The sequence below is a fragment of the Hyla sarda genome, chromosome 9 (genome assembly GCF_029499605.1).
Source record: "Hyla sarda isolate aHylSar1 chromosome 9, aHylSar1.hap1, whole genome shotgun sequence".
NCBI classification, from domain to species: Eukaryota; Metazoa; Chordata; class Amphibia; order Anura; family Hylidae; genus Hyla; species Hyla sarda.
The window spans coordinates 7,484,979-7,505,160 of record NC_079197.1 but is presented as its reverse complement, the minus strand read 5'-3'; the positions used below and the strand labels follow the sequence as shown (position 1 = coordinate 7,505,160).

Genomic DNA, 20,182 nt, shown 5'->3' with positions numbered 1-20,182 from the left:
TGTCGGGCATGCTGGGAGTTGTAGTTTTGAAACATCTGGAGCTCCACAGTTTGGAAACCACTTATATATATGAACCAGCTCACTAAACACATGATCGATCTCTAACCTTTTTTTTGTTTTTTCAATCTCTCAATTTCTGGGCTGTTTGCCAGCAGTGCACACACAAGTTCTTCCTCCCTTACTTCTCTGGCCATAGAAGCACAGCACCTACTCCTCCTTGCCTTGCCCCCCACATATAGTAGTGATCTTCTCAGTTGAGCATAGTAGTTGATACCGTGAATTACGGCAGTGTGGGAAACATTACAGTCATCTTAATAAATCAGGTCTCAGGTGGAGATTATAATGGTTAAACCTAATGTAAAGGTTATAGCAGTTCACAGATAATACACTAGAGATGCCTTATCAAGAGTAATTTATGGCTTTCTATATATATCTCTGTGTATACTTCCCGGCACGCACTGCTTAGCAAAATGTATGTTCTTCCATGTTATACTATTGAACTTGTACCCGTCCAGGAGCAGCGTCAGGATATACATGGCTGAGCTGCAGTACTCCACCAGGCGCCGCTGGTTCTCTGAAGGGAAACTGGTGCTGAGCTTAAGGCAAAAGGAGAAGAGCATGTTAATAAGGGGAAGCTAGGAATAGTATCCAAGCTCACCATGTGTGATACTGCCTGGTGATCTGGTGTATTTGTCTGCACTGTTGCTGTATCAGAGCCAAACATGTCCCATTGTGTGCTATGCTAGGGTATCTAACCATGCCATATCACATGTACTGGTGTATAGACGATACATAGACGACGTCTTTTTGTTTTCCTGACCAGGTAACTATGAGAAGATCAACCTATTTACCAAAATTATTAATAGAAGTGACTAGAGAATCATGCTCACCCAACTCCTCAGCCTCCAATATTGAAATTTACGATTTGGAATTAGCCTCAAAGGGAGACGAGATTCCCGTACATCAATTCTGGTGACTCCAACACTTGACAGCAGGCACCATAAGAGCTGGGGGGACCAATATCCCTTATGGAGAATAAAAAAAGAGTGCGAAAAAACTGCACAGAGGATGTTACTTTGGAAAAAAAAACAAACATAAGTACTGACAAAAGAGGTTTCCTGCTAAGATGTACCCCATACAACTACTTAAGGAGGCCTATAACAATATTGATAAAACTTACCCAAGAAGAATGTCTTGGAAGGGACAGATACCAACAATAATCCAGTGAACCCCAATTTTATTGCAACATACAATGTGGCCCATATACAGTGATCCCTCAAGTTACAATATTAATTGGTTCCAGGATGACCATTGTATGTTGAAACCATTGTATGTTGAGACCATAACTCTATGGAAACCTGGTACTTGGTTCTGAAGCCCCAAACTGTCATCCAAACATAGGAAAAAAAAAGTGAGGATTAAAGAAAAATAAGTAGATAACTAATACATATAAAAAGTAAGAAAGATCTGCTGGGAGCTGTAAATCACTGTCTATGTCAGTGTTTCCCAACCAGGGTGCCTCCAGCTGTTGCAAAACTACAACTCCCAGCATGCCCGGACAGCCAACGGCTGTCCGGGCATGCTGGGAGTTGTAGTTTTGCAACAGCTGGAGGCACCCTGGTTGGGAAACAATGGTTTATGTAGAGGACAGGAGCTTCTTTAGGGTCCTATACAGTAAACACAGTGTCCCAAAATGGAGCCGCCCTTACTTGGTGTCCAAAAGGAGCAGCTAACCCTGGCACAGGTAAGGAGTAGTACAGAACTTGTAGTTCCTCCCTGTACTGCGGGGGGCGCTACCAGACCGCCAGTCGGTGCATGCACTTCAGTAATACAGGTGATTTACCAGTGAATGCCCATTCTGATTGGGTTCCTCCAGTTGTGGACACGTTTCACAGATCCGTACTGTCTGTACATTGTATGTGAGTCTGGTTTCAAGGTTACGATGGGTCCAAAAAAGACCATTGTATGTTGAGGCCCATTGTAAGTTGAGGGATCACTGTAGAGATAAAACGTGCTAAATAAGCATTAGCCTGTACTTGAGATGGGTCCTTATCTAAAACCCTTAGGCTATGTTCACTCCTTCAGAATATCCGCACAGAGATCGAGAGAGTGCTAGGACCGCACGGGAATGCACAGTCTCATAGACGGCTATCCATTCAGTGCGGATGCTCCGTAATCTCTACCCATTTGGCTATGTTCACACGTCCGGAATTTTGGGCGGAATTCGGCTCGGAAATTCCGAACGTGGTGAACAGAGCATAACTCCCTGAAATAGTCTCCAGAGTCAGTGTATCCCAGCTTATCATGTGTGATACTGTCTGCTGACCTGATTCTTCTACGATATTCCATATGATACAGTCTGCTGAGTTGGTGTATCTAATCCTATCATACTGTCTGCTGACCTGATTCTTCTAAGATATTCCATATGATACAGTCTGCTGAGTTGGTGTATCTAATCCTATCATACTGTCTGCTGACCTGATTCTTCTACGATATTCCATATGATACAGTCTGCTGAGTTGGTGTATCTAATCCTATCATACTGTCTGCTGACCTGATTCTTCTACGATATTTCCATATGATACAGTCTGCTGAGTTGGTGTATCTAATCCTATCATACTGTCTGCTGACCTGATTCTTCTACGATATTCCATATGATACAGTCTGCTGAGTTGGTGTATCTAATCCTATCATACTGTCTGCTGACCTGATTCTTCTACGATATTCCATATGATACAGTCTGCTGAGTTGGTGTATCTAATCCTATCATACTGTCTGCTGACCTGATTCTTCTACGATATTCCATATGATACAGTCTGCTGAGGTGGTGTATCTAATCCTATCATACCTGTCTGCTGACCTGATTCTTCTACGATATTCCATATGATACAGTCTGCTGAGTTGGTGTATCTAATCCTATCATACTGTCTGCTGACCTGATTCTTCTACGATATTCCATATGATACAGTCTGCTGAGTTGGTGTATCTAATCCTATCATACTGTCTTCTGATCTAGTGTATCTATGTGTGATACTGTCTGCAGAGCCGCTGGCTGTCCCATATTTGCTCCTAGGGAAATGATCTTATATCACAGCCTATAAACCCCGACTTGTCCGCACCTCTTTCCAGTTACTGGAGCAGTATTGCCAGACGGTGGTGTTGGCCTCGCTCAGGGACTGTCCACACGTCAGGTTGAGGAAGTTGAAGGTGTAGTAAAAGGCGGAGAACGCTGCAATGAGAGGAGAGGACATGGCGGTGGAACCCTACAACCGAGGATCGTTCATCTTCTACCATCTTCTTCAATTACTCACGTAGAACTCTCCGTACACCGGCGGCTGGTAGACTCCATTGAAGGAGCACGACGTATTGGTGCAGGCTGAAAAGTTAAAGATCTCCCTGACCGAGCGCTGACACTCCGAGGAGTTCCCGGTCCCCTCCACGGTGACATTGGCCTCCATATTGTCCGGGGACGAGAAGACGCAGGGACTGTTGTAGACCGAAGACAGAAGAACCGTGGTGGAGTAACCTTTGGGGTAGCAGGGGTGCTGGACTTTACCTCCAACCTGATTCTGGAGAGGAACATAGAGGATTACTGTCATTTGTGATACATTGGGGGAGATATTCAAAAACTCTGTCATTTCTGTCCAGTGATTTTTTTGTTTTCCCCTCACATTTTCAAAGGTCTCTTTTGCTGCTTTGAAAATATGAAATATGTGAGAGTTTTGGGGGGGGGGGGGGGGGGGGGGTTTGCCAAAATTTACGAGTTTGGTGCCAAAAAAGGTATTGAGGGGGTGTGGTGTGATGTCACGACCCCCGCAGCCCGCATCCAGCATTTGAAACAAAATGTTCCGACGCTGAGGCAGTGGAGTACCCCTTTAAAGCTGTACCATACCACCAGAAGTCTTTTTCCAGGGCCTTGTGTAAGATGAATAGTGATGAGCGGCATATGCCATATTCGAATTTGCGATATTTCGCTAATATATGGATTAATATTCGGCCTATACAGTGACCCCCTCGACCTACGATGGCCCCGAAATACGATCATTTCAGCATACGATCACTCTCAGAGGCCATCGCATGGTGAAGGCAGCATCAACATACGATGCTTTTCTATGTCGGGGCCATCGCTTAAACGGCTATCCGGCAGCGCAGACTGCTTCAGCTACCCCCGGATAGCCGTTTACGGTGCCCCGTGTGGTCCGGTGATGGTCAATCACATGTCCTCGGGGCTCCGGAGCGTCCTCTTCGGGGTCCTCTGCATCGTCGGCGCCTCTGCATCGACGTCATCGACATCCGGGCAGCGGTGACGGTCCGGAGCGGCGGGGACAGGTGGAGTACAACTTTCTCTAACAGTGGTCTACAACCTGCGGACCTCCAGATGTTGCAAAACTACAACACCCCAGCATGCCCGGACAGCCAACGGCTGTCCGGGCATGCTGGGTGTTGTAGTTTTGCAACATCTGGAGGTCCGCAGGTTGTAGACCACTGTCCTATACTTTACATTGCACGGATCCCTCAACATACGATGGTTTCAACAAACAATGGTCCATTGGAACGGATTACCATCGTATGTGAGGGACCACTGTATTCACTAAATTTGCATATTCGATATATTCACGCTTATTTCCGCATGCGCGTGCGCGCATGTAGATACCTATCTGCCTATCTATATTATCTATCTATCACATTATCTATCTTATCCATCTATCTATCTCCTAATATTCTTTAGTGACAATATTCGCGAATATGAGGATATTCGCGAATATTCGCATATTCTCATATTTGGCGAAAATTCGCTCTCCAGTCTAATACAGTAAATAGTATAGGAGCCTTCTTCAGACCACAAGCTGGAAGCCGGGGAGGGATGAGATCACTATGATGTGTTCTGTGGGGGGAAACAATATTCCGAATATATTGCGAATATATAGTGCTATATTCACCATATTCGCGAAAAATAAATATTTGAATTGCGAATATGCGCGCTCAACACTAAAGATGAACAGCTTCTATTGAAAAGTTGTTTGTATGGGGACACAGACTACTTCGGGGACTACTACCCTCATCATGACCCTCCCTATAAACTGTGCCTGTTCACCACAAGGAGCCAAGTAGAGCATTCGGCAGTCCATAGAGAGTGAATGGAGGCGCCAGGCCCGAAATGTCTGTGGATGTCCCTGGGAGGTGCAGTCTCATGTTTGACCTGTATACGTGAACCGAACGGGGGTCAGAGGTCAGAACAAGTCTTGTATAACTAAGGAAATCTTACCTGAATAAAGTGCACACAGCAGCTCTTCAGCGCCTGGTCTTGGCCGTAGCAGAGGTAGCTATGGGTGTAGATGGTGGAGTCGTAGCCGTAGAGTCTGAAGATCATCTCTGTGTTCTTGTCTTCAATATCCCTGAAGGTGGAAAGTCATCTGGGTGGAGGGCCCCACCGAGATCCATGGCGCCGAACATCTGAGCTGTCTGGGATGTGTCCAGCTCTGTATATAAGAATACTGCACCAAAGGAGAAGACAATGGGATCAGCAATGGACGTCAGTAACAACTAGATGGGATGGACGGACTCCACCACTGACCTGTATGAAGGTTCCCAGGAGATAGTTGACGGTGACCCCATCCCAGCGAGCCTTCCTCTTTACCATCCAATATCCGAGCTCCTTGGAAGTTCACCGGATACTGACCGAGAGTTTTGGAAACTTCATCGAAGATTTTCTGTGTTTTGGTCTCGTTCTGCAGCCTATTAACATAGAGTATGAGAGTTTATCCCACCGAGCACCAAAAGTTTAAAGGGGTACTCCACTGCCTCAGCGTTCGGAACATTTTGTTCCAAAAGCTGAGTGCGGCGCAGGGTCTCGTGAAGTCACAGCCACGCCCCTTGTGACAAAATGCCACGCCCCTCAATGCAAGTATATGGGAGGGGGCGTGGCCACGCCCCCTCCATAGACTTGCATTGAGGGGGCGTGACGTGACGCCACAATAGGTCGTGGCCGTGATGCCATGAGCCCCTGCGCCCGCACTCAGCGCTTGGAACAAAATGTTCCGAACGCTGAGGCAGTGGAGTGCCCCCTTTAATCTGTATCACACCTTCTATTACGGACATGGTAACCAATATGGCCAATGATTTCTCAGCTGCAACTTATAAACGTAGAGTAATTACATTGGAGCCGTCCCACAAAACAATAGAGAAGCATAATGATTTGTACAATAAATATCTTATTATGGACATAACCAATACGGCTACTATTAAGGACAATACGTGATCCTCTTCATAACTGGCATCTGAGAAATTACTTGATTACAATACATAAGGCCATGAAAAAATACTAATAAACATTATAATTTTATTGATATTATAACAGAGCACCCGCGGTTGGACAGTCTTCCTATCTACACCTTGTGGGGGCGGAAAAGCAACAATTATGCTCTTGTCCTCAATATCGTCTTATATCCTGTCCTCATATCCCATCCTCATATCTTGTCCTTATATCTCGTTCTCATATCTCATCCTCATATCCTGTCCTCATATCCTGTTCCTCATTTCGTCTCATATCCCGTCTCATACTATCCTCCTCATATCCGGTCCTCATACCCTGTCCTCATATCTTGTCCTCATAGCCCGTCCTCATATCCTGTCCTCATATCCTGTCCACCTACCCTGTCCTCATATCTTGTCCTCATATCCCGTCCTCATATCCGTCCTCATATCTTGTCCTCATATCCGTCCTCATAATCCTGTCCTCATATCTTGTCCTCATATCCTGTCCTCATATCCTGTCCTCATATCTTGTCCTCATATCCCGTCCTCATATCCTGTCCTCATATCTTGTCTCATATTTTGTCCTCATATCTCGTTCTCTATATCTCATCCTCATATCCCCTTCTCATATCCAGTCCTCATACTCTACTCCACCTCATATGCAACCTCATGCTCCCATCATCTATCCCAACTCATATCATGACCTTATATCCGGCCACTATCTTGTTCTTATATCTTGTCCTATAATCCCAATGTCGTATTCTGACCTTATACCATGACCTCATATCTCATCCTCATATCCTGACGTCCAGCTATCTCATATCCTCATATCTTATCCTCATATCCTGTCCTTATATCCCCTCCTCATATCCTGTCCTATCTAATCCTCATATCCCGTCCTTATATCCCCTCCTCATATCCCTACCTCATATCCCGTCCTCATATCCCGTCCTCATATCCCCTCCTCATATTTAATCCTCATATTCCATCCTCCTATCTAATCCTCATATCCCGTCCTCATATCCCCTCCTCATATCTAATCCTCATATCCCGTCCTCCTATCTAATCCTCATATCCCGTCCTCCTATCTAATCCTCATATCCCGTCCTCCTATCTAATCCTCATATCCCCTCCTCATATCCTGTCCTCATATGCAACCTCATGCTCCATCCTCATATCCCAACCTCATATCTTGTCCTTATATCCTAACCTCATATTCTGACCTTATACCATGACCTCATATCTCATCTTCATATCCCGTCCTTATATCCTGTACAGTACTAACTATTCTCTGCACATGGACATTCGGCAGGATGTTTAAAAGTCCCGGGCAAATTCCGCAGCCTGATAGTAAGGCATAGGACTTCAGACAAAAAAAAAAACACCCTAGAAAATGGTGGTGGGTTCGAGTTGAAAATCAGTATGGCCACTGTATAAGCTGTTAAAGTGATATCGCTTAAAATTCAATTTCTAAGTTGTAAGAAATGCTTGAAGAATTGATTTTGGAGACAGAATAATCTTTCTGTACAAGATAATCTATTTTGCTTACAAAGCTTGGAAAAATAATTTATCTGGGGTCAAACAGGATCACTGTAATATTGCTGTCAATACCCGACCAAGGCCATTGGTGACATCATTACGGTGTATAGATACAGTGCGGTGATATCTTAATAATGTTACGAAATCTTTTCCACCTTGTTTCTATAATTGCAGGTAACGCAGCACGACTACTGTATTTGCCTTTCCTAACCAGGACTTAAAGGGGTACTCCGGTGGAAAACATTTTCATTTTTTTAAATCAACTGGTGCCAGAAAGTTAAACAGATTTGTAAGTTACTTTTATTAAAAAATAGTTATCCTTCCAGTACTTTTTAGCAGCTGTATGTTACAGAGGAAATTCTATTGTTTTTGAATTTCTTTTTTGTCTTGTCCACAATGCTCTCTGCTGACACCTGATGCTCGTATCAGGAACTGTCCAGAGCAGGAGGAAATCCTCATAGCAAACCTATACTGCTCTGGACAGTTCCTGACACGGACTGAGGTGTCAGCAGAGAGCACTGTGGATAAAACAAAAAAAGAAATTAAAAAAGCAAAGAATTTCCTCTGTGACATACAGCTGCTAATAAGTACTGGAAGGATAAAGATTTTTTTTAATAGAAGTCATTTACAAATCTGTTTAACTTTCTGGCACCAGTTCATAAAAAAAAAAAAAAAAAAAGTTTTACACCGGGGTACCCCTCTAAAGGGAACCTTTCACCATGAAATTCATATTTAATCTGTTGGCACCATATTATAGATCAGGAGGAGCTGAAAAGATTGATATATATCGTTGTGGAAAAAGATTTAGTATAACTTGGTGTGTTAATTGAAATCCCTGCTCCAGTTAACGGTGTCACTCAGTGATAGGACCGCTCACTGGACTCCTTAAGCACAGAGTGTTATACTAAAGCTTTTTCCACAGTGATATATATCAATCTGCTCAGCTCTTCCTGTTCTATAACATTATGTTGATGGAATAGATCAGTGTTTCCCAACCAGAATGCCTCCAGCTGTAGCAAAACTACAACTCCCAGCATGCCCGGACAGCCTTTGGCTGTCCGGGCATACTAGGAGTTGTAGTTTTGCAACAGCTGGAGACACCCTGGTTGGGAAACACTGGATTAGATAGTATTTTCATGGTGACAGGTACACTCATAAATTATACCCTCTCTTAATGACACTCTTGGGAGCCACCACTGGTTTAGAGGAAAGCCAAATCGGCAGAGGATTCATATTAGAGCGTTTCCTCCATTCTTCATATTCACCTTTTATGAAAGTGTTGTATCCCTTTAAATAGAGCTTTAAATTCCTCTTAATATCCTCTTCCCACTGAAAACTCATGAATGCCCAGATGAGCTGAGCATGCATATGTATAGGTGGGATCAGGAGGAATAATTGTAGGCCAAACGAGCACTTAACAGGTAATGAAGGTGTATAGGTACCTTAAAGGGGAACTCTTTAGAAAAAATAAGTGTTTTCAAATCAACTGGTGCCAGAAAAGTATACAGATTTGTAAATTACTTCTATATAAAAATCTTAATCCTTCCAGTACTTATCAGCTGCTGTATGCTCCACATGAAGTTGTGTAGTTCTTTCCAGTCTGACAACAGTGCTCTCTGCTGACACCTCTGTCTGTGTTAGGAACTGTCCAGAGCAGGAGAGGTTTGTTATCAGGATTTGCTACTCCTGACATGGACAGAGGTGTCAGCAGAGAGCACTGTGGTCAGACTGGAAAGAACTACACAACTTCCTGTGGAGCATACAGCAGCTGATGAGTACTGAAAGGATTGAGATTTTTATATAAGAGTAATTTACAAATCGGGTAAACTTTCTGGCACCAGTTGATTTAAGACCTTTTTTCTTCCGGAGTACCCTTTTATATATGCAGGCAGAAGCACCCTGTGTTTTCGATGGAGCACTTTTGCACATCCTGGATGTAAATAATTCGGTGACACCCATTGTTGACAATGGGAAGGGTGTTTAATTTGCACAATTACTCAGACAATTTATAAACTATTTGATCAGGACGTTTGGCGGACGGTGATGTCAGAGGTCACGGCAGATATAGATATCATTGTATAAATATAAGCCATTTATTATAGCAATGCTTGATTCATAACGCATTTAAAGGGACAGCCCCTTATATTAGCAAGATATATTATTATTATCCAATCATATGATTCTGATCACAGATCTGCAGGGCTGTATGATACATTGTATATTATTTATTGTATCTCATCCCGGCTGTATAATACATTGTATGTTATTTATTGTATCTCATCCCGGCTGTATAATACATTGTATATTATTTATTGTATCTCATCCCGGCTGTATAATACATTGTATATTATTTATTGTATCTCATCCCGGCTGTATAATACATTGTATATTATTTATTGTATCTCATCCCGGCTGTATAATACATTGTATATTATTTATTGTATCTCATCCCGGCTGTATAATACATTGTATCTCATCCCGGCTGTATAATACATTGTATATTATTTATTGTATCTCATCCCGGCTGTATAATACATTGTATATTATTTATTGTATCTCATCCCGGCTGTATAATACATTGTATATTATTTATTGTATCTCATCCCGGCTGTATAATACATTGTATATTTATTATTGTATCTCATCCCGGCTGTATAATATATTATATATTATTTATTGTATCTCATCCCGGCTGTATGATACATTGTATATTATTTATTGTATCTCATCCCGGCTGTATAATACATTGTATATTATTTATTGTATCTCATCCCGGCTGTATAATACATTGTATATTATTTATTGTATCTCATCCCGGCTGTATAATACATTGTATATTTATTATTGTATCTCATCCCGGCTGTATAATATATTATATATTATTTATTGTATCTCATCCCGGCTGTATAATACATTGTATATTATTTATTGTATCTCATCCCGGCTGTATAATACATTGTATATTATTTATTGTATCTCATCCCGGCTGTATAATACATTGTATATTTATTATTGTATCTCATCCCGGCTGTATAATACATTGTATATTATTTATTGTATCTCATCCCGGCTGTATAATACATTGTATATTATTTATTGTATCTCATCCCGGCTGTATAATACATTGTATATTATTTATTGTATCTCATCCCGGCTGTATAATACATTGTATATTATTTATTGTATCTCATCCCGGCTGTATAATACATTGTATATTTATTATTGTATCTCATCCCGGCTGTATAATACATTGTATATTATTTATTGTATCTCATCCCGGCTGTATAATACATTGTATATTTATTATTGTATCTCATCCCGGCTGTATAATACATTGTATATTATTTATTGTATCTCATCCCGGCTGTATAATACATTGTATATTATTTATTGTATCTCATCCCGGCTGTATAATACATTGTATATTATTTATTGTATCTCATCCCGGCTGTATAATACATTGTATATTATTTATTGTATCTCATCCCGGCTGTATGATACATTGTATATTATTTATTGTATCTCATCCCGACTGTATAATACATTGTATATTATTTATTGTATCTCATCCCGGCTGTATAATACATTGTATGTTATTTATTGTATCTCATCCCGGCTGTATAATACATTGTATATTATTTATTGTATCTCATCCCGGCTGTATGATACATTGTATATTATTTATTGTATCTCATCCCGACTGTATAATACATTGTATATTTATTATTGTATCTCATCCCGGCTGTATAATACATTGTATATTATTTATTGTATCTCATCCCGGCTGTATAATACATTGTGTATTTATTATTGTATCTCATCCCGGCTGTATAATACATTGTATATTTATTATTGTATCTCATCCCGGCTGTATAATATATTGTATATTATTTATTGTATCTCATCCCGGCTGTATAATACATTGTATATTTATTATTGTATCTCATCCCGGCTGTATAATACATTGTATATTATTTATTGTATCTCATCCCAGCTGTATAATAGATTGTATATTTATTATTGTATCTCATCCCAGCTGTATAATACATTGTATCTCATCCCGGCTGTATAATACATTGTATATTTATTATTGTATCTCATCCCGGCTGTATAATACATTGTATATTTATTATTGTATCTCATCCCGGCTGTATAATACATTGTATATTATTTATTGTATCTCATCCCGGCTGTATAATACATTGTATATTATTTATTGTATCTCATCCCGGCTGTATAATACATTGTATATTTATTATTGTATCTCATCCCGGCTGTATAATACATTGTATATTTATTATTGTATCTCATCCCGGCTGTATAATACATTGTATATTATTTATACGTTACTTGAGTAGCCTCATCCCGGCTGTAGCTCCCAGTAAGGTCCTGGTCTCCCGATGCTGTTTTGAAGGAATAATTCGTAGGGCCTCGTCCATACAGGGTTTTAGGACCTCCCCAGCCTGGGCCGGATTATCGGCATAAGAAGAAAGTCCTGACCCTGCGGGTGAAATGATACATGTCTGTGATCCATACACTGTCCACTATGTCCACGGTCAGGAAGACCTCCAGGATCCCACCAGTTGTCCCTTGTGATGTCCCCAGCCCCCCCCCCCCCCCCCCCCATACATATACACACTTGGTTTGGCTGATAACACATTTGTTTTCAATGGGAAGAAGGGAAATAAGACAAAGCCAGACTCCTCTGTCCCCTCCAGACTCCTCTGTCCTATCCAGACTCCTCTGTCCTCTCCAGACTCCTCTGTCCTCTCCAGACTCCTCTGTCCTCTCCAGACTCCTCTGTCCCCTCCAGACTCCTCTGTCCCCTCCAGACTCCTCTGTCCCCTCCAGACTCCTCTGTCCCCTCCAGACTCCTCTGTCCTCTCCAGACTCCTCTGTCCTCTCCAGACTCCTCTGTCCTCTCCAGACTCCTCTGTCCTCTCCAGATTCCTCTGTCCCCTCCAGACTCCTGTCCTCTCCAGACTCCTCTGTCCTCTCCAGACTCCTGTCCTCTCCAGACTCCTCTGTCCCCTCCAGACTCCTCTGTCCCCTCCAGACTCCTCTGTCCTCTCCAGACTCCTCTGTCCTCTCCAGACTCCTCTGTCCTCTCCAGACTCCTCTGTCCCCTCCAGACTCCTCTGTCCCCTCCAGACTCCTCTGTCCTCTCCAGACTTCTCTGTCCCCTCCAGACTCCTCTGTCCCCTCCAGACTCCTCTGTCCTCTCCAGACTCCTCTGTCCTCTCCAGACTCCTCTGTCCTCTTCAGACTCCTGTCCTTTCCAGACTCCTCTGTCCTCTCCAGACTCCTGTCCTCTCCAGACTCCTCTGTCCTCTCCAGACTCCTCTGTCCTCTCCAGACTCCTCTGTCCTCTCCAGACTCCTGTCCTCTCCGGACTCCTCTGTCCTCTCCAGACTCCTGTCCTCTCCAGACTCTCCTGTCCTCTCCAGACTCCTGTCCTCTCCAGACTCCTCTGTCCCTTCCAGACTCCTCTGTCCTCTCCAGACTCCTCTGTCCTCTCCAGACTCCTCTGTCCTCTCCAGACTCCTGTCCTCTCCAGACTCCTCTGTCCTCTCCAGACTCCTGTCCTCTCCAGACTCCTCTGTCCTCTCCAGACTCCTGTCCTCTCCAGACTCCTCTGTCTCCTCAAAACTGGTCTGTCCTCTCCAAACTCCTCTGTCCCATCTAAACTCCTCTGCCCCCCCCTCCAGACTCCTCTGTCCCCTCCAGACTCCCTTGTCCACTTCAGACGTCTCTGTCCTCCTCTAGATCCCTCTGTCCCCTCCAGACACCTCTATCCCCCTCCTCCTGATACCTCTGTCCCCCTCCTCCTGATACCTCTGTTCCCCTCCAGACTCATCTCTACCTGTCCAGAGCCCTCTGGCTACTCCAAACACCTCTGCCCCCCTCTTCCAGACTCTTCTGTCTCCTCCAGGCTCCTCTGTCTTACTCTGTCTCCTCCAGACTCCTCTGTCCTCCTCTAGATCCCTTTGTCCTCCTCCAGACTCCTCTGTTCTCCTCCAGACTCCTCTGTCTCTTTAAAATTCGGCTCTCCTCTCCAGACATCTCTGTTGCCCTCCAGACTCCTATGTCCCATAGAGACTCCATTTTTCCACCTACCAAATCATATTTCTCCTCCAGACTCTTCTGTGCCTTCCAGAAATCTCTGTCCCCCTCCTCCAGACCCCTCTGGCTCCTTCATACCCCTCTTTCCCCTCTAGACTCATGAAGTGGATCTCACACCTTCCTCTCCCAATAGACAATGCATTTGAGTCACTTCTACAAATAGCAGCAAATGATTATTTATAGGTACCGTACGGGATGTAATGCACATTTCCTTTATAATGCGAATCCCCTGAGATGAGGGATCCCCAGGCCGCGGCCGCTCATGTGAGATCATACAGGACATGGATTGCCTTTGGCTGCTCTTGGGCCCGGATCGCCCTGTCAATATTTGACTTTCTAAGACCTTTAAACATTATTGATTAATAGTCGGAACTTGGCTCAATCCCAGAACTATAGCAACAATGGACTAGAACCCTTTCCCTGCCGCAGGAAAGTTGTGTGTACAGGGACTTATTTTCTAATATGTGGGAATGATATTGTTATTCCATTGATATCGATGAGCAGGTCACTCCTGACAGCAATCTAAGCCTGTCTGTGTGATACTGTGGCAAAACTACAACTCCCAGCATGCCCGGACAGCCTTTGGCTGTCCGGACATGCTGGGAGTTGTAGTTTTGCCACAGCTGGAGGCACACTGTATCTAAACCCATCAGGTGTAATACTGTCTTCTGAGTAAGTGTATCTAAGCCTGTTTGTGAGATACTGCCTGCTGAATTGGTGTATCAAAGCCCGTCAGGTGTAATATTGTCTTCTGAGTGAGAGTATCTAACCCTGTCAAGTGTGATACTGCCTGCTAAATTGGTGTATCTAAGCCTGTCAGGTGTGAGACTGTCTGCTAAGTTGGTGTATCTGAGTCTATCATTTGTGATCTGTCTGATAAGGGGAAGTATCTAAGCTTATCTTTGTGAACCTGTCTAATGGGGTAGTGTATCTAAGCCTATCATTTGTGAACCTGTCTAATGGGGTAGTGTATCTAAGCCTATCATTTGTGAACCCATGTAATGGGGTAGTGTATCTAAGCCTATCATTTGTGAACCTATGTCATGGGGTAGTGTATCTAAGCCTATCATTTGGGAACCTGTGTAATGGGGTAATGTATCTAAGCCTATCATTTGTGAACCTATGTAATGGGGTAGTGTATCTAAGCCTATCATTTGTAATACAATCTCATGAGTTGTTCTAACAGAGCCTCATTGCGCAGTGATGGCTCCTGAGCTACTGCATCTAAGCCTATAGAGTATCACACTGTCAGCTAAACAATGTATCTAAGCCTATCATGTGTAATATTGTTTGCCAAGATGCTGTATCTAAGCCTAACAACAAGTATCACCTGCTCATTGGCCATATTACCCAGGGAGATATCTACCAATACTCGCCCCATGTTATAGGGCTCTTATATTTCCGTGCAGGTCAGAGCTGTGACATGACTGTGTGCATGATGCCTAACAGGGTAAATCCTATCAGTGTGACCTGTAATACAGAGGAAAGTCAGGATTCAGCTAAACATAGAACAGTCCGCACCTTGAACCTCGCAAACGTGGATCTGAGAAACAATCCCGGTGTCATTCTCCTTGTGCGCCGGCCACTGATACACGTAGAGGGAGGTATGAGAAGATCCAGCGTCAAACACCAGGCCGTACTGCAAGACATAAAAAACATATTAAACTACAATACATATATAATACACACTAAACTACAATACATACATAATATACACTAACTACAATACATACACCAGGCCGTACTGCAAGACAGGGGGATAATACACTATAAAAGAGCATAATACTATGTAATACACTGCATTACATATATAATACACACTAAACTACAATACATACACCAGGCCGTACTGCAAGACATAAAAAAACATATTAAACTAAAATACATATATAATACTCACTAAACTACAATACATACATAATATACACTAACTACAATACATACACCAGGCCGTACTGCAAGACATAAAAAACATATTAAACTACAATACATATATAATACACACTAAACTACAATACATACATAATATACACTAACTACAATACATACACCAGGCCGTACTGCAAGACAGGGGGATAATACACTATAAAAGAGCATAATACTATGTAATACACTGCATTACATATATAATACACACTAAACTACAAAAAAATACACCAGGCCGTACTGCAAGACATAAAAAAACATATTAAACTACAATACATATATAATACACACTAAACTACAAAAAAATACACCAGGCCGTACTGCAAGACCTAAAAAACATATTAAACTACAATACATATATAATACACACTAAACTACAATACATACATAATACACACTAACTACAATACATACACCAGGCCGTACTGCAAGACATAAAAAAACATATTAAACTAAAATACATATATAATACTCACTAAACTACAATACATACATAATATACACTAACTACAATACATACACCAGGCCGTACTGCAAGACAGGGGGATAATACACTATAAAAGAGCATAATACTATGTAATACACTGCATTACATATATAATACACACTAAACTACAATACATACACCAGGCCGTACTGCAAGACATAAAAAACATATTAAACTACAATACATATATAATACACACTAAACTACAATACATACATAATATACACTAACTACAATACATACACCAGGCCGTACTGCAAGACATAAAAAACATATTAAACTACAATACATATATAATACACACTAAACTACAATACATACATAATATACACTAACTACAATACATACACCAGGCCGTACTGCAAGACAGGGGGATAATACACTATAAAAGAGCATAATACTATGTAATACACTGCATTACATATATAATACACACTAAACTACAAAAAAATACACCAGGCCGTACTGCAAGACATAAAAAACATATTAAACTACAATACATATATAATACACACTAACTACAATACATACATAATACACACTAAACTACAATACATACATAATATACACTAACTACAATACATACATAATACACACTAAACTACAATACATACATATATAATACACACTAACTACAATATATACATATATAATACACACTAACTACAATACATACATAATATACACTAACTACAATACATACATAATATACACTAACTACAATACATACATAATACACACTAACTACAATACATACATAATATACACTAACTACAATACATACATAATATACACTAACTACAATACATACATAATATACACTAACTACAATACATACATAATACACACTAACTACAATACATACATAATATACACTAAACTACAATACATACATAATATACACTAACTACAATACATACATAATATACACTAACTACAATACATACATAATACACACTAACTACAATACATACATAATATACACTAACTACAATACATACATAATATACACTAACTACAATACATACATAATACACACTAACTACAATACATACATAATATACACTAAACTACAATACATACATAATATACACTAATACAATACATACATAATATACACTAACTACAATACATACATAATACACACTAACTACAATACATACACCAGGCCGTACTGCAAGACATAAAAAACATATTAAACTACAATACATATATAATACACACTAAACTACAATACATACATAATATACACTAACTACAATACATACATAATACACACTAACTACAATACATACATAATACACACTAACTACAATACATACATAATACACACTAACTACAATACATACATAATATACACTAACTACAATACATACATAATACACACTAACTACAATACATACATAATATACACTAAACTACAATACATACATAATATACACTAACTACAATACATACATAATACACACTAAACTACAATACATACACCAGGCCGTACTGCAAGACATAAAAAAACATATTAAACTAAAATACATATATAATACACACTAAACTACAATACATACACCAGGCCGTACTGCAAGACATAAAAAAACATATTAAACTACGATACATATACAATACACACTAAACTACAATACATAATACACACTAACTACAATACATACACCAGGCCGTACTGCAAGACATAAAAAAAACATATTAAACTAAAATACATATATAATACACACTAAACTACAATACATACACCAGGCCGTACTGCAAGACATAAAAAACATATTAAACTACAATACATACATAATACACACTAACTACAATACATACATAATACACACTAACTACAATACATACATAATACACACTAACTACAATACATACATAATACACACTAACTACAATACATACATAATACACACTAACTACAATACATACATAATACACACTAACTACAATACATACATAATACACACTAACTACAATATATAATATACACTAAACTACAATACATATATAATATACACTAACTACAATACATACATAATATACACTAAACTACAATACATACATAATATACACTAAACTACAATACATACATAATACACACTAACTACAATACATAATATACACTAAACTACAATACATACATAATATACACTAAACTACAATACATACATAATACACACTAACTACAATACATAATATACACTAAACTACAATACATACATAATACACACTAACTACAATACATAATACACACTAACTACAATACATACATAATATACACTAACTACAATACATACATAATATACACTAACTACAATACATAATACACACTAACTACAATACATACATAATATACACTAACTACAATACATAATATACACTAATACAATACATACATAATATACACTAACTACAATACATAATATACACTAACTACAATACATAATACACACTAACTACAATACATACATAATACACACTAACTACAATACATAATATACACTAACTACAATACATACATAATACACACTAACTACAATACATAATACACACTAACTACAATACATACATAAAATACACTAACTACAATACATAATATACACTAACTACAATACATAATATACACTAACTACAATACATACATAATACACACTAACTACAATACATAATACACACTAACTACAATACATACATAATATACACTAACTACAATACATACATAATACATACTAACTACAATACATACATAATACACACTAACTACAATACATACATAATATACACTAACTACAATACATACATAATACATACTAACTACAATACATACATAATACATACTAACTACAATACATAATACATACTAACTACAATACATACATAATATACACTAAACTACAATACATACATAATATACACTAAACTACAATACATACATAATATACACTAACTACAATACATACATAATATACACTAAACTACAATACATACATAATATACACTAACTACAATACATACATAATATACACTAAACTACAATACATACATAATATACACTAACTACAATACATACATAATACACACTAACTACAATACATACATAATACACACTAAACTACAATACATACATAATATACACTAACTACAATACATACATAATATACACTAACTACAATACATACACCAGGCCAGAGCATAATATTATGTAATACACTGCAATACATATATAATACACACTCACTACAATGCATACATAATACACACTAAACTACAATACATACATATATAATACACACTATACTACAATACATACATATATAATACACACTATACTACAATACATACATACATAATACACACTATACTACAATACATACATACATAATACACACTAACTACAATACATAATACACACTAAACTACACTGCATATATATATATATATATATATATATATATATATATATATTATAAGAATTTCCCCCTGGGGATAGCTCTGGGATCGTCCTTAACACCGCCACGGGACATGTTTCCACTTCAATCAGCAGCAAACAACAGTTCTTTATGCAGTCTGGCTCCTCGCCAGCTTTATTAGACAGGTTGTAGGATAAATAAAAACATACCACAGGTACATAACAAAATTCTATACCGTCCAGTCACTAACTAAACAATCTAGCGTGCCCTGTCTATCAACTGGTGGGCTTTTCCTGGCCAGTTAAACTTATGACTCCTGCAACCTTCTACTCACTGTTTACACACAGCGTTTGCAACGTCTTGCTGTGTGTCTTGTCCACACTTGGGGCCACTCACAGCTCAGGCTGTGTGTTCCTCACAGGACCCCTGCCTCTCCCTA

General features: G+C 39.6%; 1 protein-coding gene across 1 annotated transcript in view; it reads right to left on the bottom strand.

The window, feature by feature from the left end:
* Positions 1-413: 413 nt before the first annotated feature.
* The window catches only part of LOC130291434 (ectonucleoside triphosphate diphosphohydrolase 8-like), a 28,749-nt gene continuing 8,980 nt past the window's right edge, over positions 414-20,182 (bottom strand). The window contains 10 exon segments of the mRNA XM_056540153.1: positions 414-596; positions 3,120-3,230; positions 3,312-3,569; positions 5,267-5,394; positions 5,397-5,459; positions 5,462-5,495; positions 5,576-5,611; positions 5,613-5,736; positions 12,145-12,295; positions 15,439-15,556. Of these exon segments, the coding sequence (XP_056396128.1) occupies positions 414-596; positions 3,120-3,230; positions 3,312-3,569; positions 5,267-5,394; positions 5,397-5,459; positions 5,462-5,495; positions 5,576-5,611; positions 5,613-5,736; positions 12,145-12,295; positions 15,439-15,556 (1,206 nt within the window).